At 44.3% G+C, this 24786-nt stretch overlaps 2 protein-coding genes across 6 annotated transcripts in view; both read left to right on the forward strand.

Annotated features, from left to right (window-relative positions):
• Window positions 1–4369, forward strand: part of bltp3b (bridge-like lipid transfer protein family member 3B) — a 35594-nt gene extending 31225 nt beyond the window's left edge. For all 3 annotated transcript variants that reach the window (XM_030045570.1, XM_030045571.1, XM_030045573.1), the window contains 4 exons: window positions 137–396; window positions 1202–1310; window positions 1506–1663; window positions 2363–4369. In XM_030045570.1, the coding sequence (XP_029901430.1) occupies window positions 137–396; window positions 1202–1310; window positions 1506–1663; window positions 2363–2491 (656 nt within the window). In that variant the 3' untranslated portion in view covers window positions 2492–4369. The remainder of the gene's footprint in view (window positions 1–136; window positions 397–1201; window positions 1311–1505; window positions 1664–2362) is intronic.
• A 3183-nt stretch (window positions 4370–7552) lies between these two features.
• anks1b (ankyrin repeat and sterile alpha motif domain containing 1B) overlaps window positions 7553–24786 on the forward strand; it is a 235720-nt gene continuing 218486 nt past the window's right edge. Inside the window, exon 1 of one of the 3 annotated variants that reach the window (XM_030045592.1) lies at window positions 7553–8374. In XM_030045592.1, the coding sequence (XP_029901452.1) occupies window positions 8244–8374 (131 nt within the window). In that variant the 5' untranslated portion in view covers window positions 7553–8243. The remainder of the gene's footprint in view (window positions 8375–24786) is intronic. The other 2 variants (XM_030045583.1, XM_030045584.1) reach the window with 2 other exon arrangements.

Consider the following 24786-nt stretch of genomic DNA (forward strand, 5'->3'; position numbering starts at 1 on the left):
AAATTAAACAGGGCACACCTGAGACGCATTTTAATGTGAGGTTTTAGCGCAGTCCAGCCAAATCACATCTACACAAAATTCAGATGTGAGATTAATGCTAACGCTAACACCACCTCCTTTCCCTGCTCCCTCTCAGCCGGCAGGGAGATTAGCTCTGGGACCGGCGACAGCCTACATCGCCCGGAAGTCCGGGCACGCCTGGAGAGTGGGCCCTGCGCCGCCGCCCACTCCCCGTTGGCTGAGCGGAACGGTTTCCTGCAACTGCGTCTCCATGGGTACCAGGCCAGCTTCCTGATGTCCACGCTCCGTAACCTGGCCCACTTCCTGGAAGACAACTCGGCACCGCAGGTCCTGCCCATGGAGATCAGTGTCAAAGACATACACATCGACATGAAGGTGGGCACCTCCAATGTTTCAGGCTTTGTGGATTCTGTTTGCTGTGTCATCACAGTTGGAGCACAGCCTGTCTTGTCTCGGCAGCCAGGTCTGTCTGTGTCAGCCTGCCCTCTGTGATCAGGGTCAGGTCAGCGCTAATGCTGTCAGAGTCTGGCTCACTTTAGCAGTTAGTGGGATCTGCACTGTATTCTCTACATTTAGGCTCTAATGTGCTCCAGCTTTACCTCAGTCGACTTAAGATAAGCTCAGATAACTTTTTTTTTCTATGCTCAGCTCTGTGCAGCCAAGAAATTTATAAAGGTAAAATGTAGGGTAGCTTGTTTTGATACAGCTCCCGAATTTGTTCACTCTCCTTTTTAAATCTGCAAAAGTAAAAAGTATTGGCCTAATTCATGTAGAGTTTGGGACTTTGCTGTGTACCCTGAGGATACTGGCGCAGAACTCTACCTGCAGGATTCCAGTCGGATATTTGTCCCATTTTTGCCCAATCGTGTTGCAGTAATGGAGTCCATAACTCACTGCCATGCAGTGCAATAGGTTCCATTACAAAGTTAAATATTTTGAACCATGTCCTAATTGAAATTTGGATTTGAACAGAGTGTTTAATGACATAGAAAGCCCTTTCCGCCTTTTCTTTGAGTTCCTTCACGGATGAGCCGATTTGCTGTAGAACTGATTTGGAATCCTGAACATGGATAATTTCTCTCCCGCTCCCTCTGCCAGAACACACACACACACACACACACACACACACACACACACACACACACACACACAAGTTAAACATGTACTGTACCTCCTGCAGGACGACGGTCCTCACGACAATCCCAGCGACCCAGAGCCCTCCCCCATCACACTGCATATTGACAGTCTCATCATACACAGACGGGACGATGGATCCTTCTCTATAGGAGGTGAGCACACACACACACACACACACACACACACACACACACACACACACACCAGATAGTCCCACCTCCACTTCAGCGGTGATTCACTGCCATTACATAACTTGTCCTGTTAAGTGCTTTTAAGTCCACATTCAGTACATCCACACCTCCAAATCCCTTTCTCTTTTCTTCTCTCTCTCCCTCACGCCGCCTCAGTGGACAACACAGCCGAGTCCAAGCCCAGGAACGACACCCCTTTGATTGACAGCTGTTTGACTCCAGTCCCAGAGGCTGTGGGCGGGATCAGTGGCATTCCAAAAGCGACACAGACCCAAGCCCCGCCCACCAGCCCTTCTCCCTCCACCACAGAAAAGGTGGGACACACACACTTGTGCATGCTGCATCCACATTGTGACAGTAAATAAGATGTACGTTGTTTTTCAGTTTGATACTAAACTCTGCCATCATCATCTGCCAGCTCCACCTGCAGAGGAATCAGGAGTTAAACTTACCTATTGCCACACCAAAAACTAATTGGATCCGTGAAATCTGGCAAAATGGATTTATCCATTATTTAGCTGTGCACCTGCTCTTCTTGCTTCTTCCGCCAACAAAGATAAAGTGGTGAATAAGCAAGAGCTTTCTTCTTCTAACCCATCAATTTGTAGGCTGGGAGAAAAAGATGTACTGCCAATTTTTTTTGGTTTGGCTGAGCTATTTCCAGTCCCCTGCTTGGCTTCTGGTACATTTACAGTGGGAGTGATATCTAATCATTTATGCCAGACATAACCTATTAGACATTTTGAGATGAAGTATTGAAAATGAATGGTCACAGAGTTCTGTTTAAGACAGTTTTTTAATGGTTGAACTTCTTGTTCAAAATAACCTTGGCAGCACAGAGGCAGTTTCTGCCATGGTTCACTGCCGTCCTGCAATGCTGACACGTATAGCTGCTTTTTTTTTCCTTTTTTTTTTCTCAGTTTAAATGCAGCAACAAAAACACACAGATTTCCCCTGTCTGGTCAGATCTCATCATTTCTCCACCCCACCCCCTCCTCTGTGTTTGTGTGCAGATGCTGATGGAGGAGAATGAGTGTTTGAAAGTGGAGCTGTCCAGAGCCAAGATGGCGCTGGCGGAGGCCCAAATGGAGAAGGACTCGCTGCTGCATCGCATGAAGAACCTCAAAGTGAACAGCAGCTAGGCCCGGCTCTCATCTCCTGGCCGGCCAGCAGGCCAGCCGCTGGTTGGCAGTGATAAGAACCACCGCCGGAGGACAGGAGCGAGTGAGGGACGGCTGGACTCAACACTAAAACATCCAAGGCAACATCAACAAGTGAAGAAGGGGGATTTCTCCACTACCTTTTGCTCATTTAAAAAATGAGCCACGATGTGACTTTAGACTTAAAAAAAATTCCTTAAAGCAATGCAGAGTCAGTCCCTAGACTCTACACATTTTTACACGATTGTCATTGTGTGTTTCACGTTCTCCACCACTGTCTCCCATACTGTACTGTGGAGGCTGCCTCTGCAATCAATAAATTTGGAAATGGTGGAAAGGGACAGATGGGAGTTAGTGGCAGAACATGAGTGTGTGTGTTTGTGTGTGTACGAAAGAGAGAGAGAGAGGATGCGGATATGATATCCTCGGTTCAGGAGTTGTGCCTACAGTATACACAGCTTGGAGTTCAGCTTCGCCCTTCCCACACTGCTCCTGTTGTGTAAGCTGAAAAATAATAATTACCACACTGCTAATCCTAGATCAGCTTAATTCAACTCCTTAGGTATGAAGGAACACCGAATGTCATATCTTCAGAGGAATGTCTTAAAAAAAGACTTATTTTGCACTGCACTGTAACTTGTAATTTAGTGCTTTCATATTGGGAGGGGGGGAATCATGCTTTTACTTGTCCTCAGAGTGTGTATAGTGTATATTGTATAAGAATGTGAAGACATACCGTTTTCTACAGAGTTTTGAATGCAGTGTTTGCGTTGGATGTGTGTGTGTGTGTGTTTGTGTGTTTCTCAGCCAGAACAAGCATTTCACTACAGTGAGAGGATAACTTCATATCTATCAGCAGTCCATTCCACAGCTTTGTCAGCAATACCCCCCAAAAAATGTCTTTCTCCACACTCCCCCTTATTTTTCTATGTGTAAATAGCTACTTACATGTGCAGCACTTTTAAAATGAGGCACTGTATATACAACACCCTCCAGTCCTGGGAGGGAACACGAGATGGTTCTCAGTCAAGCGATGAGAGGAGAGCACAGGCACCATTTGGGACATCGCCTGTTGTATTACCCAACCAGAATAAAACTGTCTGCTCCCTCGTAAAAAGCATCGGAGAATAATATGGGCACATTGAGGCTGCCAGGCTACATATGTGTGTGCGTGTGTGTTTATGTAGATTTCTATATTTGCATAATCATTCATGTGTAGTTTTTTTTCACGGACAAGCGTTGCCCATATCTGCTGCTGTCCCATGCTTTGTGCCTGTGTGCGGGAGAGAGAGCGCTTGAGGGGAAATCCTAAATGTAAATTGAACAAAATCCACTTGAGCTCTCATGGTTTGGCACATCACAAAGGACAAAACGGACGGCCGGTCCTAAAAATTTCTTCTTACACCTTGGCTTTAAACAAGCAGTAGATCCTGTATGTGGCTAGCCTTCGTATGCAACTGCCTTTGGTTGTACGTAATCCCAGTTCAGTTCAAGCTGAGTTTATTTGTCTTTTGGAGCTGAGCTGGCTCACGTAGACAAGATGGGACACAGCTACTTCTCTGCACAACAGCGCTATCAAGACTTGAAAATGTCGGAGGTAGGACTTTAACACTTGATTGTATGTAGAGACTTTGTTTTGAGGGGTGTGTGTTTTGGGGGGGATTTTCTTTCACCTTTCCTCTCCCTCCAACCTACCCTGCCTCTGTCATCACAGCCTTTTCTGGGAAGCTCCACCTTCTGAAAACTAGTGGGGTAAATGACAAAAAAGTACTAAAGTAATAAGATGTATTATTTGTCTGTCAAAGCTGCTGAAATAATGATGAAAATAAAAGGGTATCCGACTGAAAAGGTTTTATCCTACCCGCTATTTCGATGTGTATTCATTTGCCAAACAACCTTAACTGGCTTTACTCCTCAATGCTAAATATCTAACTCCTGCAACAGCACTATTCATCAGATCTGTCCTGCAATACAAACAGAGCTTTTGTAAGAGAGTACAAGGAAACATTACAATGAGGATTTAAGACAGCCCAGGGCCTTCACCTGCACACCATGAAAGAACTGCAGTAAATAAGCATTTAAGTTAACAAATAGATTTTCCTCTACTGATTCAGCTTGTATTTGCAGATATCATTATCTTTCCCCTAACAGCTTGACATAACAATGAAATATTTGTCTTGTCAAACTGATGTGGCTGCTTTCCTCTGGTTCACAGCCATCAAAACTAGGACTGTAAAGCTTCCTCAGATGGAAAACCTTAAAAATGAGCCCACAGAGTCAGGTGTTGGTTGTTTTCAGATAACTAAATAAGAGAAATCCAGGGTGTAAAGTGCAAGTGCAACCTCTATGGGTGGTCAAATGAGCTGCATGATACCGCTGGGGGTGGATGTTTGTACTTTGTGCACATAAATGGTCATGACATTTTATGGCCAGAGCGGTGCAGTGAAGCACTGAGTCATAGAGGGGCTTTAACTGTTTGAGAGTGTGTGTGAAAGAGAGAGAGGGAGAGGCCCTGCCCTGCTCGGTGTTGACACAAAGGTGTGTTTACATACTGTAGCTTTATATTTATGTGGTGATGGATGTGTCGTTTTACGTAAGCAAAGCCTGGATGCATTCACGTACACACGCATATATATGTTTCTGTGTGTGATGCAGAGATGGCAGCCCAGTCAACAGCTGGACTGTGTGAAATATGACGAGAGAGAGAGAGACAGAGTGGAATCAGGTTGTCTCTTGGCTCAGTCAGAGTGCAGTATCTGTGTCCAACACCCAGTGGGACTGCAACTGCCTGCTCTCTGTCATTTTCTGCTTCCGCTCTCTCTTCATTCCCCTGCTGCTGTTTTACACCAACACTTACATGTCACTCCCCTCTCCTCTCCAGCTTTTGAATCTTTTTTTTGAAGGCTAGGTGACCCCCATCCCGTCTAAGCCAATAACAGTCTGACCTCTCTTTCTGCCTCCACTCTCCTCATGTAAAAAACACCAAGTAGTAGTAATGCCGTTCAGATGGATTCTGCACAAATGTCACAACAAAAATGAGTCCCAGTCAGTGTCGTACATTGTAATGATACTGTGGGAGACTCAAAATCCCATAGAGTACAATAGGATTCACTATAAAATCATCACTGAGACACGGCCCTCCTCTTCTTTATCTTTCCAGGAGTAGTTATAGGTGTGTGTGTGTGTGCACTTGCTATGGTGGACTTAAACACTTAAAAATGCAGGCAGTGGTGCTTCAATAGCTTCTTATAATGGCTAATGTTGCCTTCGAGTGCTTATTAAAATATTACAATGATGAGTTAAAGTGTGAACAAAGTGATAAAATGTAACTGGGAAAGAGGGAGTGTACTCTGGTTGTGGCAAATGGCATGCATGCCAAACTGCATTCTTAATCTGGATTGTAAGTAACTTTATTTTGGGCTGACACGTGGATAAGCCGAACCTGAATAAGACCTTCACTGGAGTTTTGACCGTCAATTCAAACATAGCAACTGATTAATTAAATGAGACGTTTTTATCACATTGTCCATATTCATGACCAAAATGACACCTTAATGCGCCTCAAGTTGTTTTAATGAGTTGAGATGCCGGAATTAGGAGCTCAGGTGGAGCACTTGAAGGCAGCATTTTTCTCCACATACCAATTAAGGCAGAGTTAAACCATTAGGCAGGTCCCAGCACGCCTTGGTGGCAATGCGGGGGCGCAGTGGAGAGGCTGAGGAGGGGGTGTGTCTCTCTCCCAGGCTGTCAATGGACAGAGCAGAGGCAAGGACATAAAAACACACACATCCACGCTCAATGTCTGCGTTCATTCTCCATTTACACAATCCCTGCTCTGACACCCGGGCTATTTTAGGAGCTCAACTGTTTCCAAATCCACTGGCATTTGCCTCGCAGTATCTCCAGACAATGCAGAGAATATGCATTACACTTTGGAATGCAAATGACTTAAAGAAGAGCCCCTGCATATTAAACAGACCAAGTTTGATATGGTGTGAAAAAGGCACAGTGACTGTATATGAATGTGACTTTTAAACAGCTTAACAAAGGCATCGCCTCCTGTTGGTGCTGTAGCATCGTCATCCACGCCCAGACTGTACGGAGCTGCTCCTGCTGCGTCAAGCCGCACGCAGGCAGCCGAGATGAAGCCGGAAACCAGGTAATTTTACCTCCAAAACAAAGTTTGGCTAGACGCTTTTCCTTTGAGACCATATTCTACTGCCTTTACGAATATTTGTGCCACTTTTATGGGTAAATTGACTGTTTACGCTCATGCTTCCATGTTGGTATAGGTAATGTACCGTAGATCTATATTTTACTCTGAATGTTTGGCAATTAGCCATTTGCATCATTGGCATCATTTGAGTAATTTGACATCCGCATTAGCTTAGTCTAATAAAGTCCATATTAGGTCCTATTAGTGTTATTTCATTATAATAAGGAGCAAAGATCATGAAATGTATGCCATATTTAATAAATTACATCAGTGGGCCATTCAGGATCAATTCAATTTAGTTTGTATCTGTCTAATTCTCATAATGGCCTATATAGAAATATCTTAAGTCATCAGGTACTATATATTATTATATTTTACTATTTGTGTATTTGTATAAGCGAGACTCAGAGATTATCATACTAGCCATATCATACTATCCTAACTTTTTGTTTTGCAGCCTGACACTTCTGCAGCACAGTATATTCCATCTTGTTTATGCCTATGAATATGGTGCATAGAGGGGACTTTTGGAATAAAACAATTGTATTTTCATTATTACATGAAAATACAATTTGCGCTATTAACGTTTTCTAGCTTATATGCTTGCACCTGAACTCCTCCACCATCAATAGAGCCTTTTCACAGCAGCCATGTTGACGTGACACATCAGTGTAAACACAGGTGTTGCTGATAATATTAATTAAAGTCCCCTTCCATGGACCTACAATGAAGCAGGTTAATTAATGTCACTGGTAACAGCTGTGTTGCCGCTGATCCTCAAACGATAAAAAATCAAACTAGCTGCTGCGAGGAAGGTAAGTAAGATTTTTCTTTTGAAAGTAGAAACCGGAAGTGTTGTGTGTGATTCTGGTTGTCTTGACGCTGCTCTCAGGCTACACAGACGCACCGGCCAGTGCGGTTCGGGGGCAGAAGTGGCGAGTAAAGAAGGACCGGAGAGCTGCTTTTGGACACCGGACAGGACACCACCTCCTCCCGGTGAACAGCCGGAGCTGAAGACAAGCCCGGAGTCGCTCCTCGGAGAGAGCAGGAGCTTGTTTTTAACCCGGTTTGCACCGCTCTTACACTTACGGTGAGGAATTCGCCTCGGAGCCCCCGGTTCCCCCCGTTGCGCTTGTTTGGACTGAGGTTACACCAGGGAGCCGTGCACGTCAGAAGACTGAGCTAATGAGAGATTAGGGAGCCGTGCACGTCAGCGGAGTGAGCCTGAAGGGTAAGGAGCCGTGCACGTTAATGGGCTCAGATCCGCGAGGTACCGGGGACTCGCGCACTTGAGCGGACTGAGGTGAGAAAAGGAGCGGGGAGCCGTGCACGTCAGCCCGGCTCTGCAGCATCAACACCCGTGTTCTCCCACCGCGCCGAGACGCAGCAGCATGCAGTGAGAGGAATCCATTCAGATGCGTAACCACATGAGACAGTGAAGAGTTGGAGGAGAGAGGGGGCGTATATGGGAGATCTGTGGGATTTGTATCATTCCGTCGGTTTCAACTTCTGTCCGGGATGGGGAAGGAACAGGAGCTGCTGGAAGCCGCCCGGACCGGGAACGTCGCCCTGGTGGAGAAATTGTTGAGCGGCAAGAAGGGGATTCTGGGCTCCGGCTCCGGCTCCATTCCTCTGCCCAATCTACTGAGGTAAGCAGCTTGTCTGACTCTGTGAACCTGCTCCCCATCACCCTCACACTGTCCGGGGAACCCCAGCGGGCTTGGGGGGATTCCTCAGGGGGTCCCTGCGGGCCCAGATGAGGAACACTTTAATGCCATTATACTTTCATGCACTAAAAATGAGCTCAGGGCAGAGCACTCTCATCATGGGTTTCACTCTCACCACTAGTATCTCCCCACCTACAGTGCAGGCGGTTATACAATTCAGCTCTGCATCAGCAAGAAAACCCATATGGGGATGAAATCTTATCAAATGAGAGTCTGTGGGCCTTGACATGAAACCATCTGGGAGCCCTGACTTGCAGGGTTGCAACACCAGGCAGGAGGAGGGGAACAGAAAAGAGCTTTTCACCAGGGGAAGTCTGTTACGCAAACTCAGAAGCAGAGGTCTGAAGCAAAGTGCACTTTACAGGTTACCAACATAGTGTATAGAAGCCCAAAGCAAGTAGCATTGCTGCAGGGAACTGGCAAAATATACATGTCACCCACACTTCAGACTGTGTTAAGAGATATGGCAGGAAAAAAATGGAATAGTTTTGTCAGTATGTGACAATCTAAAGGTTAGCCGCCCCCTCCTCTCTGGCTGCTAGAATTGTTGGGGGAGCCACTGCAAGTTGAGCACAAAAGAACAGACTACAATATTTTCAGCTCCAAACTCTGACAGCTGTCAAAATGTTGTTTTCCTGTATAAAAGGATAAAACATTGTGATGCTTGGATGATTGCGGGCCTTTGTAACTACTCCACTCTGTTCCAGAGACACTCCAAGAGGGTCAATTAGTCAGTATGGGGCCCTTCTGTGGAAAGAGCCCCCGTGGAAATGACCTATTTAACAGAAAATCCTGTAATATTTCTTCAGGGACTGAAGAAGTGAGTTTAGAGTGACCTTATTTGTGTGTCTGGTGTTTTTATTTGTTGTGGAGTCAGTGTAATGTTCAGGTAAAGACTGACATTCAGGATTTCCAAGTTGGCTGCAAAAGTGTTGTGTTCACATGCTATTTTGACAGAAAATCCATGAGGGGAAAAAGACAAACAGTAAACAAACATGTCCTGAAGTGAATGATGTGCATTTGGCTGCTTCTTGCCTTTAAATGACACTTCAATCCTGCCAGCTCCTCTGTGAGACTGACGAGGTGAGAAACTGTATTGAGTAAGAGAGGTAATCGATTTGAAGCAAATCTTGACTTTCCTACTATAAAGGTTGAAGGTTATCGTTGCGTCATAACTCAGAAACTCAGGTAGCAAAATTTTCTCTTGACTTTCCAACTTTGTGCTGGAACTTTGCGTGGCATTCATGTATCCGTGTCCAGGTGCTAGTGATACAGGAACAGGCCACAAACTGTGGGAGGAGATTAGTGAGTTTCTGGTATTAATATCCCCATCCAACAACCTACTGGAAGCCTCCGTTTCTTTCCAAACAAGACTCACGAAGACTTCAAACTAGCTGCGAAAACAACAGAACATTGTGGTTATTATCCCCCCTCCTCCTCACCACGCCTCCAGCTTTTTTCTCTCTCTCTCTTTCCATTTCTTCCTCCCTGGCTCTCTCTCTCTCAGTCTTTGGTGGGGATGATTGTGAGCCAGGTGATTAGGAGATCAAAGGCGAGTACGTCCAGGAGGAGTACTGCCTCGGGCCCTCGGGCGGATCATCTCATGGCCAGGCTGAGGTCGCACGCTGGCAGGCAGGAAGCCAGTCACTCGCCCACTAAGGCAAAGGTTCCCAAACTGGGCTCCAAGAACTCCCGGGGGAAGGGGGGGCCTGAGGAGGAGGATTAATCCTCCAGGGGCTCCCCAGCAAAATTAGGATAGTTCACTTTCAATGTTATTTTACTGACTGTAAGCAAATGTATAAAAAGCCTGTGGATTTTGCATGTGAACGCTTGGATTGGGGTCAAGAGCTGTTGCAGGTTGATGACTGAGAGGAGTGCAAAGAGTCGCTGCTTGTGATGCTCGAGTCTTATGCTAAGCTATGTTTTTCACACTTTTTGAATATTTATGTCAACATGTTTTTGTTCCTGTTTTTATGCACTCGGCTGCCAGGAGAATTTCCCCTCAGGGACAATAAAGTTGAATTGGAGTGATTGTAGAGGAAGAGGATGGTTAGGTAGGAGGGAAATGTGGGAACTTTTCATAAGAAAGAGAAGTAGTCTTGCCAACTATACCATCGCTTTGTTTGTGTTTGTTTGATGATACTGTTTGTTCAGTCTTCACACAATTGGAGTCTATGCTTAGTTGATAAAGGGAACTTCACCAAAATATGAAGCTGAATTGTTATGTATCTCATCGTGCACATCCTGAAACTGTAAACACCACTGCACAGTTGTTTGCTTTGAGAATTAAGATTTGATTGGCTTGAATTTGTCATCAGACAGTGAATATTTACAGTGTATTAAATTAATTGAAGCTTAGTGAAAGAGACGGAGATTAAAGCATGACCCGACCCAGCGTTCCAGTGAGGGGAGAGCAGCTTCCTGGTTGATGAAAATTGATCGATGGGATCACTTACACCCAAAGTCGGGGTAAAGCTGAGGTCAGATACACCACGGGTGGAAATGCCTCTCGAAATTTTGCTCTTTTAGTGTCTCTAATCTCTGTGTTACTCGTATAAGTTGACTTTTATTGGTTCAGGGAACTGATCCATGAGGTGTTAAACAATGTGTGGACCACACACACATCTGTCTATCTGGAAAAAACATGTGTGTGTCTTTGTGAGTGACCAGTTGCGTGAAATGCCTCTTATTAGTAAGGGGATTGGTAGGTGACTCACCACTTAGTAGACCGGTGAGTCAACAGAGGGGTCACAGTCGGGAGCGAGTGCAGGCTAATGTTATGGGAATGGACTCTGGGAATCAATGCATAGTTTCCCATCTTAAGGCCTCTGAGCAATTCATAGCATTCCTAAGTCATGAGGTTCTTCTTCTTGTTGAAGGAATCGCACTAAACCGCCAAGTGGGACATGAACATGGATGGCCACGTGCACGCGCACACAGGATGTAGAAGAATATCCTCAGGCTGTAGCACTGCTGTTTTCCGGTGTTCAGCATTGAACATAAACACGCACGCACAGTGGAAAATCAATACTGGATGATCTCATTGCAGTTTAATGGGTCATATTCCCTTCTACATGGCCTGCACCGGTGGCGGGGTGTGCGTGGGTTTCTGTGCTGTAGAGGCAAAATCCAAAAACATTTAAAAGAGCCACAGGAGATGTACCTTGCATTTCTATACCTATGTTGGTTGTTTGTGTGTTTTTCTGACACCATCAAGTAAGTGTCCAAACACTGAGACAACATGATGTCACGCTGAGATATTAACGGTGAAGATGCAGCGGAGTTTGATTTTCCACAATCTAAAACATCAACAGTAAACAGATTTTGGTTTTGGCCTCTCAGAATAAAATAGTAAGGGCTTCTTTTTGTTTTGAGATTCAGAAATTATACAAGTAATCATAAAGGCAGAAATCCATCACAGGAGAGGCAGAGACACCAGTTTCTATACTGACAGTAGCTGCAGTACACCAGAATGCAAAACAGCTGCCAGACAAATTTGGTCTGTCTCATTTACGAGGAAGCTTCCCAACACCTTTGTCAGGAATGTTCTCTGTCTAGAACCAAATTTGTGTAAAAAGTTACTTGTCTTTACATAAACCAGCATGGATAGGTAACACTGACTTAGGTTACAGCTGGCACATTGTTACGTTAAAGTACTACCAACTAAAAAAACATTTTAAGGCACATTAACTGGTCTTAATGTAACTAAATCCCCTATTGAGCTGCATATCTGTATTTCTAGTAAATAAATCTTTATTCAACTCGCCTTTAACGGGGAAGGAAGGAAAGGAAGATCGAGGTGGGACAGATTCCCAGTGTATATCAAAAGGTGACATAATTAAACTTAAATTACAATTTCTTTTTCGTTATATTAAAAAAAAACTTTCTCCAGTTTTATGATAGTAATAGTAGTTGTAACTAAAAAAAAGCAGGTATGATAAAATAAGGGTTAAATGGGGAGGAGTGACGAAATCGGTAGGCCACTTACAGTCAATACTAAATATTTGTGAATGCAGCATAAGCAACACTTCCATTAAAATATCCAGATCTATAAGATAACAGAACGAGGTAACTTTGATGTTCCCTTAAGATTTGGCCAAGTGAAGGAGCCTAACTAGGTTGTGTCCTATGTTTCCTAATTTAATAGTCCTAAGCGGCCCCATCTCCTAAAAATGCCACCTAACTTAAAAGCTTCCCTGCCATCGAGACAGACCTGTTGTGTTTTAAATAAGAGCTGCAAGTCATTTTTTCTGGAAACAAATGGAAACTGGTAAACTCATTCTTCTATGGCTATCACTATGTGTAATCAGTATTCAGGCACATCCTACAGGAGCTGTCAAAAAGCATTATGGGACGTGTAGAAAACCCCCAACTGAAGCAGAAGTGGATAAGGCAGGTTGAGTGAAAGTGGGTCCACTGAGAAAGTAAATTATAAGCCGTCATCACAACATAACTCCTGGAATCCACCGAACATCCCAGATTGATGGCATCTGGAGCCATCAGACGATCTGAGCACAGAGTTCTGCTTTAAGCCGCTCTCTGTACAGACTAATAATGACGGTGAAGACGGATCTGTGATGACGGTTTGTCACGGCACCCCACATCACGCTGTGCGGTGACATGGAGAGGAAATGAGGATAGACGCATTTTCACTGTGTGACAACAGAGCGAATGTGATGGGGCCATGCTGATTGAAAGCTGATGTACTCAACGAGAATGAGTCATGATATGGCAGATGGTGGCTGAACTCTCTCTCTCTCTCTCTCTCTCTCTCTCTCTCTCTCTCTCTCTCTCATTAATGTTCCGGGGAAAGCCCAGGTCGTTTGAGCGTGTGTGTGTGTTTGCATATGTGTGTGCACGCGTGTGGCTGTGTGTGCTCATGTGAGCGTTTCTGCATGTGTGCATGTGTGGTTAGGTGTTTGCCCTCTTCCTCGCTACAAACAAGCCTTGAAGTGGAATAAGTTGACTCCCAAAAGGCACATAGACACACACACACACACACACACACACACACACACACTCTCTCTCTATATGAATTGTCTGTTTTAATTGGCACACAGGCAGTCTCCCCAGTGTTTATTTTCTGATGTCTTCCACTGCTTGTGTTGGAGCCTCTAAGCAGCTCTTTAACCTTGCAGTTCACACCATGGGGCTTTGTGTGTGTGTGTCTGTGCGCGTGTTTGTTTGCATGTGAGTGTGTCTTCGCCTCAGTGCTACAATTTCACACAAAGTGGGGAGTGACTAGTTCACTGTGATCCATCTCCAGCGTTGGCCAATGAAGATGAACAGAGCGAAAAAACACATGAAACGCTGTTTATTTTGCTCCAGTCACTTCATAACCGCAACACTTAGATTCTCTCCCTCTGAAAACGGCACCACAGACCACCAAAACCTAGTGTGGCTGCCTGGCTAGCTGTGTGTGTGTGTGTGTGTGTGTGTGTGCGTGTGTGTGTGTGTCTGTGTCTGTGTGTGAGTGTCTGTGTGTGTCTGTGGGGTAGGGGAGCATCTATTTTGCATAAGGGATTTACTGGAACCTCCATTGAAGTTGTCTTGCACAGTTTGGTACACTGTGTATGGGTTTAGAACTCATGCACACACACACACACACACACACACACACACACACACACACACACACACACGCACACACACAGAGGCCATGTTCTTTTAAGTGCATTGTGTTTAGGATGAGTATTAGTAGTGAGCATTCATTTTAGCTGAGGTTCAGGTTTATCAGTGGCGTCAGTACACCAACCCCGTCTGGAGCCAGCTTGTTCAGGAGTTGATGAAGGTGTGTGTGCATGTGTGTGTGTGTGCATGTGTGTGTGTGTGCGCATGTGTGATCAAACTCAGAGGCTTCTTACATCTCCATTAGGGTCTGGGCCAAGCTCTGCTACTTCATCCTGCCAAGAAACTGAGACCTCCAGACTTAGCCAAGAGACACACACAGACACCCACACACACACACACACGCACACACACACACACACACACACCCACCCACACACACACCATACTGCATCTCCTCTCTCTCTCTCCCTCTCTCTCTTGCACTCTGTGTCTCTGTCTCTTTGTTTCACTCTCAGGCTAAATCTCTCTTCTTTGTCTGCATTTCCAATCTTTGCCTCCCTCCTCTCTCTCTTTCTCTATCTTTCTCTTTTTCTCTCTCTCCTTCCATCTGCTTGCTTGACTTCTCTGTCAATCTCTCTCTGGCTTCTTCTCCATCATTCACTTCCCTCCACGTTCCCTCTCCTCGCTCTATTCCTCTCCAGAGACAGACAGTCCAGTCTCCCTCTGTCACTTATCGTTTTCCCCTCCTACTGCTCTCTACCTTCCCCTATCTTATCTCAGACTACTCTTCTCTCTCTCTCTCGCTCACTCTCAAAACACATACACACACTTCACTACATCTGTGGGAGCACGCACTACCATCATACCTCTGGCCTCAACATCAGTGTTGACGGTGGCAAATTGGGAATTCTGGGAATCCGTGGCTCTTCTCAGAAGTGCTCCCCCAACCTGGGATTTATTAGTTTTGGCTGGGTTGTGTCCTCTGTCAGAAGAGGAGAAATTACAGTGACAGTGTCCCAGAAATGGAGTCATGTAGAGCTAAATGAAAAGGTGGGTAACCTCCAGCTGGTGATGATCCTAAGGCAAACAGCCACCAGTATACACACAAAACTATTAAATTTTGAGAAAACCCTCAATTTGTTTACACTGCTTGCCTACTGTCATCCTAAAAATGCAAGTGAAAGAGCTCAGGTGGGTTTACCCTCCATTACATCCATCTCAGTCTCCCTACCCACAGCCTTTGGATTTGATAGATGCAAATGAGAGAAAATGATGCGCTAGTTTTGTCAGTCAAACGGTCTGTTTGGCAACCGTTTTCCTTTAAGAGATTTACATGGCGCAGCTTGTTCGGCTTGTGATATGTTCCATGGCATATTCATAAATGGATAATGTCTAGCAGCTCATGTCACATCCTCCATTATGCAACCATGCCGTACTATTACACTGTGAATACTGTGCCTTGTAATCATATTTACACAAATGTCACATGGAAGTAAGATGATGTTCTGACTGTTGATTATCAGCTCGTAACTATAAAACAGGTAGTTCTTGTCCTCAGCTGTGATTGGCTGGAGGATGCTTGTCTTTAATATACTGGGAAATACACAAATGACCATATTACTGTGCATGCAATCTAAATGAAGATTTATTACAATGTATAAACACATACTTGACAATCATAACACTTACCTTAAATATTTATGTACCAACCAAAAGCCACTACATGACAACTTGTGTCAGTTAGCAGCCACTTTGTCAAGAGCTATAGTGATAGATGGACAAATAGCATTTAAAAGGATGGTAAGGCAAGTAAAAAATGGTTTTCTTATTTAGTATTATTCTTAAGCACTATCTGCATCATCCATGAAGATTTGAAAGTTCTCAAAAGTCAATAATTGTAATAAAATACAGATTTAGTGTCCGCTTTTTCTACAGTAACATGCTCCAACAGGGCTGGGGCAGTTTTAGTTCCCCTTGTAGGGGGCCCTGGACCCTGAAGACCAGCCAATTGTCCAGCAAAGTGAAAATATCCTGCTTGGTGGAACTGAAATAGCTGCAGCCAGTGGGTGACTTGTTATTTTTTAATAGGGAATGGCCCAGTGGGAGCCAACCTTGAAGGTCAGTGCAGGTTAATTTCCTCAGTCACATTACCTGCTCCAATTGCAGGTGACACCAAACATCTCTAGTAAAATCTATACCTGTAGTCTTATTGCCCCTAAAATATTTTGTTATAGAGGTGGCTTAGTCTGGGGTTTTATCTTAGAAGCACAGACGCTACTGAATAATCATAGAAATATTAAAGGAATATTATAGGCATACGACGTGCAGCAGTGTGTTTCTATGATCCCCTTGCTCTCTACATGTTTCTACTTGTCACTACAGAGTTTACAGGTTACCATATAGTCTACAATTGAGTATTGATAGTATATCGTTTAGAGAATATTATAGATCCAAGATGAAACAGATAGAAGGGCAGGACTGAGAGGAAAAGGTACAGTTACAAATCTATCTGCTGCTTCAGCACCACGGACAGCACCATGGATTTATCAACACACAGCACAGTGAGGCTGCTGATATTTCAGATTCAGATAAAGGATCAATGAGTCGGGCTTGTACTTGTGCTCATCACTTGTACAGCAGCATTTTAGCTAATGTTACCAGAAACTGATTTCTTGAACATTGCTAGGCAGAGGGCACTTTCTTCGGCTCTTTAGGAAGAAAAGCGACAAAATGAGAGTTAACAAAATAACAAAATAAAACAAACAAATTCATCTGGGTCCATGAAACCTGCCTCCTGAGAACAGAAAAGAGCAAGAGGAGTATCACCAACTCATCCAAGAGCTTCATTTTGATGATCTGCGGGTCCAGTAATGTTTTAGGTTGAGTAAAGATGGGTTTGATCAGTTTTAATCTATAGTTTTGACTGAGATCTATAAGATACAGAGCAACTGCAGGGAAACATCTCACCATCTGAGTGTCTGATTTTCTGCTTAATCTAGACAATTGTTGCTATCTTAGTGAGAGGTAGTAACTTTGTAACAGTTTGTGAACATACAACTATAAATTAGTACTGTCCTAGGCTAGAGAGAGTAGCAGTAGGAAATAGGAAACTGCTGTCTACAGTTTAGATATCACCTGAGCATGTTTTCAGCATTGTTATTTTAAGAAGAAAAAAATGACTTACCATCTTGGTTGATTGTACCACTTGCTGCCATGCCTCGGACTGCTTGTTTTTATTGTGATTGCCACAATTTGCGAAATCATAACCCCCTTGTAAGCAGACACAGCTAGGGCACTTTTTTCTTGGGAACGCATCAAAGTAGGATTGTTTGCATCGTGGTGCACACCAAGTGTTTCCTCACTTACTGACAGATATGTCCACAACTGGACCTGTCCATTCCTTTAAATATAATTGTTTCAACAACTGAAGGATTTATAGAAACGTTTTTAAAGTCTCTGTCCAGCCATTGATTAAACCCCTAAAAAATCATCTCTGTTCATCAATATTGCATATTTCTCCATGAAGAAAACATGGCTCATGCCTCAAAATGGTTTCGATGTAACTCTACACTTTGCACTCATTATTTATACACAGATCTATGAATAGGGAAAGAGTTTTTTTGAAAATAAAACCCTCAAGTGACGGTGGAGGTGGTGCTAATGATATGGAAAGAACCCCACGCCCCACGCCCCCAGATTGACTGGATTGGCTGTTGGTTTTGTGACATACCAAATTTCGAAGCAATGAAAGCAATAAAAAAAGCTACTTGATGTGTTACTTTAGAGTTCATAAGAGCCAGGAGGGTTTTAAGCCTAACAATGTTCTCAAATCAATACAGATCACAGCTCTTGTGGCTTGCTGCTTAAATACACGATGAAAGACATCTGAGCCTCCCGTGAAATGTGCTAAATCCATTACCAAGGGAGTGTTGCTGGTTATTTCTTGTTAATGTAATTTTCTCTTGACTTTCTCTTTTGTTGGCTTTGGCTCAAATATGTTTCTCACACTCATGTCGCAGTCAGTCTTTAGGAGGCAGGCATGTTGACTCTGAGTGGAGGAGACACAGAGGCAATATGCAGCCCGAGGGGGAGAAGTGTGACGTCCAGTCTGTCACACTAATCTAAAAGACTGTGACCCCGCGTTGCACTGCAAGTGTTGTGGAGCACACACACGCATACACACACGCACAGCATTCCACCTGGCTCCCTGCTCTCTGATGGATGGCGATAGATAATGAAGCGCTGCGTTTGAAGTAGATAAGATGTGGAGTGAAGAGGGCTAGAAAATGCTAATGTCATTATGTGGTTAGGGCAAGGGGTGTGCTGGAAGGCATTGGAGGGAAATTGTGTGTGTGTGTGTGTGTGTGTGTGTCTGCGTATGTATGTGTGTATGTGTGTGTGTGTTTTATAGGGTTCAGCTAAAACAGGCGTTTGAAGTCCAGTATCAATATTTTTAGATTGAAATGGAGGATATTTTCCGCCCATATTCAGCATCTATACATTTGACTGTTTTCATGACAGAAAATAATGCTCTCTGTCAGAAACATGGTGAAAAAACTTCTTAAAGGAATACTTCACCCAAAATCTGTTTTATTTTCAGTCTTAATTGCCTTCCTCACCGGGAAGAAAAGCTGTAACCATTTCTATCAGCACAGAGTCGATTGGCGAATGTGACAATCAGCAGGAAAATGGGGAAAAAATAACAGTCCAATTTAATTACAGCAAAAAAAAAAAAAAATTCAACCTAAATGTTAAATAAATCACAGTCAGAAGATGCTGTGACTGGCCTGCACACAGACTGAACTGAGGACTAGCCCTCAGCGTGTTCATTGGCCTGACGCTTGTGTCGGTGTGGCCAATGCAAACATTTTTCAGGACATTTTCATATCCTTTTTGCTGCTGTTTGTCAGAATTGCTTAACAATTCCATGCTAAGAAATGGCTGCAATTTTTGGAACATTTGCTCTCTGTAAGGCATGCAGTTAAAGTTTTTTATTATTATTATTATTTTTGGCTTTTGGGTGATGTATTCCTTAAAACAACAAAGCACACTAAAACTCTCCATTAAAACGCAGGATGACTACAACATCTGTTCAAAATATAACTGGCAATAAAACATATTCATGAATTCTTGTGAGAAATCCGGTCAGAATGCATTAAAAAATACCTCGGGTTAAACCAGTGTAGCATCGATCAGTTCTACAGTAATATGTGAGTAATATGTAACTGTACGGCTGAAACGATTCCTCGAGGAACTCGAATAATTTGATTCCTGAAAGTCCTCGAGTCAAATCCTCTCCCTCAAAGTTTAGTTTCATCCGTAGAACTCTGTACAACACGCTGTGGAGTGCACAAACGATAATGATACACACATCACATGAAAAACCCCTGTGCTAGGTGTTGGTATTCTAACTCTGACTCTCATACACACTCACACTCACACACGCACATGAACACACACTTGCCTCGAGCCACTTCTGCAACTTTCTGTGCTCCTCACAGCTGATGCAGTGCCTCCTCGCTGTCAGCAGCCAGCTCTGCTCAATGAAAACCCCGTGTTGCACATTCAAGACACATGAATGTGCTGTACAGTGTGAATGAGCACCAGCATTATGCACACACACTTTATGAAATATGTATGTGCAATGACATGCAGCACAACTCTGTACTCAGTGTTGTTCTTGTCCTCAGTGAACCATATTGTGTGTGTGTGTGTGTGTGTGTGTGTGTGTGTGTGTGTGCGTGCGTGTGCGTGTTTGTTTGCATCATCAGTAGCCAGAATCACAGCGGTGGTGACACTGCAAAAAAAAAGAGGTTTTTTTTTTGGCCTTGGTGACATTTAGAGTCCCTATACATGAGTCATAGTTTGATAGGATGTGTGTGTGTGTGAGTGTGTGTGTGTGTGTGTGAGAGAGAGAAAGAGAGAAAATGACAGCGGAAGGGAGAGATGTTAACCACTGCAGACTAACACATTCATTGATGAATAGATTAAGAAGCTCTTTGATCTTTGGTATGCAAAAGATATAGAGTTTTCCCAGTTATCCTGCTCTCCCTTAGTCTATTAAGTCACACATACACACACACAGACACACACACACACACACACACACACATACATACATACACACAGCTAATCACCATAGATTAGTATGTGACTGAATGCTTCTCCCTAGGCTGTCACAGAGGGACTCCACATGAATATTAAGCACAAATTATACTATGTGTGTGCGTCTGTGTGTGTGTGTGTGTTTCTGTATGTGTGGGGTGGTAGAGCGTGTGTATGCGGTGTGTGTTCCCTTGATATGTGGTTGTTTACAGGTGCCTTATGCGATTTGCCGAGTGGTAGATGTCACCTGGTGTTTGCACAGGAATGGCATTTACCTGTGTGAGTGATGGAGCTGAAAGATGAGTTCAGTGTGTACTCTGTGTGTATACGTGTGTGTGTGTGTGTGTGTGTGTGTGTGTGTGTGTGTGTGTAAGCACTTGTCACGAGCCCACCTCCTCTAGCTAGTGGAGCTGTGATGCCCTCTTTAATTCCCCAGGTAATTGATTATATTCATCCGCTCCTCCCTGGTGCTGACAGGGAGGGAGCGCATGCAGAGCCACCAGGAAGTGAATTACCTTGAATTGACAGCCTCCCATGGGACACCAGTTCCCAGCAGGCTTTGCTGATGCTAACACATTGTCTTGTCTTTCTGTCACACGTACACTCTCTCCCTTACATGCTACAGGCTTGTAGAAGCGTGCATCATGATAATGCATGGATATATAATGCATGCGGCATGTCCGCCCACGCAGAGCACACACACCCCTGCTCATTTACAGATACTGTACACACATACACACACACACACACACACACGATGCATCCATTCAGGCTGTGCTGTCGTCATCTCTCCTCACCAGCCGTCCCTTTGTTCAGCTGTGACATGGAAAATGGCGGCATTGTGATGTTATTTTCCACTATTTAGCTGATATCATCTATAGGAAGCTAAATGGCGTGGACTGGAACTTAAAAACTTGGTTGCTCATGACAAATACTTTAGTTTCATAATGCAGATTTGCAGCAAAATAAATTAAAAATTAAAGTGACCATGACTGAAATTACAAGTTGGAAGTTTACAAATGGATATTGCAGGAGAATGCAGAGTAGCCTCTTGCACATTTTGCAGCCACGTGTGGATGAACAATCTGAAGACTTATCCAACTGTGATGTGAGTTTCCAGTTTTAAGAAACAATGAATTATTCCTCATGGAACTGACGGCTCACTGCTAATTATTATTATTATTATTTTGTAACAAGTAAGAAAGGTAAGAAATTGTAAAGTAAAGTATGCATTTTATTTACAAAATGTAGTGAAGTAAAAGTTAGAAGCAAACTCAGAGATGAATACTCAACAATTTTTGTAAGGAAATGCACTTAGATAGCCTTTTGAAAGTCTGAAGTGCTCGGGATGGAAAAAAATAGCAACTTGAGAAAGTTATATTAGTTTTGTGGATGTGAAAACTTTGAAGCTCAGTATCTCCACCTCCAGCGCAGACGGAGCCTTATCCAGCGCCGCTCCTCAGCCCGCTCACCTGCTCCATTTCCTGCTCAACACACTCCATCCTCTCCGTAACGAGCCTCGCCGTAACCTTGGCCTCCGTTTCCCAGCGTCGCTCAGGCTGAGTCGGAATACGTGATGAATTAGCCTTTTTAAAAAGATATCAAATATTCATCTGCCCCTGAACTCAAATGAAAAATCGAGAATATATCACTCAGCGAGCGCTCGTTTTCCCTTTGCTACTCCCAAATTCAAAATTCACTTACCCTCGCCGAGCAACAGGGCTCGGAAAGCGGTCGGCTGTGAATTATCCCTCAGATTGTTTTATGCATGGCGGCCGAGTGAGAGATTCATTTGATTGATGGGAAAGCAAATCAGTCTCCAGAAAAAGCTTTCTTTGTTATGATCTCAGTTCACCACACTGTGTTTTCTAAGCCTTTTGGAAGCAAACTTCTCCCAGAAGTCTTTTCATTCACATAACTGGTGCAGACGTGGAGAGAGCGCTAGTAGAAATGAGAAAATAATGAACGGAAGTAGAGAGGGACCGGCTCAAGAAAAACCAAGGGAATAGTGTATGAAGAGTGATATTGGAAGGAGAGTGTGTGTGTGTGTGTGTGTGTGTGTGTGTTGGAGGAGAGGTGACGGAATGATAAAAGATTTGGATACGAGGAAGTTGTGTGTCTGCGCCCTAAGGCTGACTGTGACATGCACACACACACACACACACACACACACACACACACACACACACACACCTGGCAACCTTGAGGGGCAGGTCTGGAAATTAGAAAGCTCACCTCTACACAACCTCTCTCTCTTCTTTGTCTTTCTCCCCCTCCTGCTCACATGAGGTCTGTAAATGGACTGTTTTTTTTCCTCTCACCCTTTCTTTGTGACTCTCTCTCTCTCTCTCTCTCTCGCTCTCTCACTCTCTCTCAGTATAACAGCAAGACACTGGAGCTCTGCTGACTAAGCACTCCTGATTCCTGAACTACCAAATACGGCACAGCCCCCCTGCTGACTTCTACCTACGCACCACCCCGTTTCCTTTGTGTGTGTGTCTGTCTGTCAGCCAGACTTTGCTCCCCCTCATCTCTTCCGGTGTCTTTCATTCTATATTTCTCTCTTTCTTTCTTCTGCTTGTCTCTTTTTCCCCCCCGTCTGTCTGTTTGTCTTGTGCTCCTGTATTGTTGGTCCGTGCCTTCTTCTTCTTCGCCTCTTTGTCTGTATTTGGCAGCATGTTGGTGCGCGCGAGTGTGTGTTGCCTGTCTGTCTTCCTGCCAGTGGCTTCACACAGACAAAATGATTTTTATAGCTTTTCCCCCTGCCTCCCACCCCCCCCCCATCCTCCTCTCCATCCCCCCTCTCTTTTCTCTCTCTTTTGAAGTGGAGGAATAAATGAATCTCTTTGTCTTGCACTGTACTGTGACCCGCTAATCAGGCCATTCACTGATTATACGCTTTGTGCTAATCATGTACGCGAGTGTGTGACTGCTTGTGTGCGCGTGTAGGTGCGTGCAGCATCTGTGGGCGCGCACACAAGCATATATGTGTGTTTATGTGCTTTTGTGTGTGATGGAGCACCAAAGAGCGTTAGCCAGCACGAAGCCTTCCCCACGTTGTCGTCAGCTCATTGTTCACCGAGGTGCTCCGTCGTGCAAAAATGCAAAATGCAACACGCTGAATCTGAGAAATGATGTACGTACCGCCGAGGTCCCGCTGGGCTTCTTTGTTACCTGCATGGCTGTCTCCAGGAATGTGTGTTTCAGTGTGTGCGTGTGTGTGTGTGTGTGTGTGTGTAGAGAGCAGCTGAGGGGGGGCAGAGATGGAAGAAAGCGATTGGGGTAGGAGGGGAAGAGGAGGAGGAAGAGGAGGAGGAAGAGGAAGGAGGCGAGAGGAGGAAGAGGGGTGGAGGCGGGTAGAAGGGAAAACCAATTATCGTCCAGATAACAGGGAGGCTATGGATTTTCCACCGGGCCTGTTCTGCAGCTCTGCCTCTTTTTCTATCTCTCTCTCTCTCCCTCTCTTTGTCTGTTTCTCTCTCTCTCTTTTTCTGTTCCTCTCTCTACCAAATTTAAATTCCAATTCAAGCAAGCTTTATTGGCACGATAGAAAATCCAGTGTTGTTCAAAACGATATGGATTCCCTAATATATTGCCTGTCATGGGCTGAATGTGTGTGTGTGTGTGTGTGTGTGTGTGTGTGTGTGTGTGTGTGTGTCTGTGTGTGTGTGTGTGTGTGTGTGTGGTCCGATTAACTACAGAAGATGCTGAAATGTGTCAGGTGACAGAAAGTGACGTTTTGCCAATTCTACCTCTACCTTTTTTGTGCGTTCGTGTGTGTGTGAGTGTGTGTGTGTGTGTGTGTGTGTGTGTGTGTGTGTGTGTGTGTGTGTGTGTGTGTGTGTGTGTGTGTGTGTGTGTATGTCAGTCACGATGACCAGCAGGCCGTCGCAGTACAGGTCGGCTGCTTTTTTTTATAAATGATAAACGTGCGGCAAAATGTGTAAACTGTAACTGTTGTTGGACTGAAAAGCCAGATAATCTTTTTCTCATTTCCTCTGTAATCCCAATCGACAGCTCAGCGAGAGACTGACACACACTCACAACTGTCAAGGACGCGAGGCTCCTAACACGCAGCAACATGGGGCAACAACATGACAATGCAGATTTGAGACGGTGACAAGGCTCTGCAGTCGTAGCCTATCACAGATCTCCTCGCAGCCACTGGAGGAGCAGCGGAGCATTCGCTGTGCACAAGGAACAGCTAAATCCATCCAATCCAGAGAAAGACTGGTCTAGGTTTATATCCATTAAGTAACATTATAATCTGAATCTAAATCTGAAGACGGGGCATGACTCTGTTTATTAAACCACCAAACAAAACAAATGGCAAAACAATGCGACCTGCAAGTTCTACTAACGGATGCGAACCCGGATCAGTATTTTTGGAGAGTGAAGGATCTACCCTGAATGCCTCGTGTGCTCAGTTCAACAAACAACATACTGGTAACTCAGAGTGCAGCCGCTGTCCCGGGGCAGGACGTGACGGGAAAACTGTCTCCTCACGGCAGCTACTCGAGAAAAACACTGTAAAAAGTGTCAGAGGCTGATGAATTTTTCAGCAAGTGAGGGATAAAATAGGTAAGGTAAATAGGCTGATCCTTCATGTAGCTGACTCAGCTTTTAATTGATGTTTTTTTAGTATTCAGCGAGTCAGT

This window comes from Myripristis murdjan, chromosome 23 (assembly GCF_902150065.1).
Source record: "Myripristis murdjan chromosome 23, fMyrMur1.1, whole genome shotgun sequence".
NCBI lineage: Eukaryota > Metazoa > Chordata > Actinopteri > Holocentriformes > Holocentridae > Myripristis > Myripristis murdjan.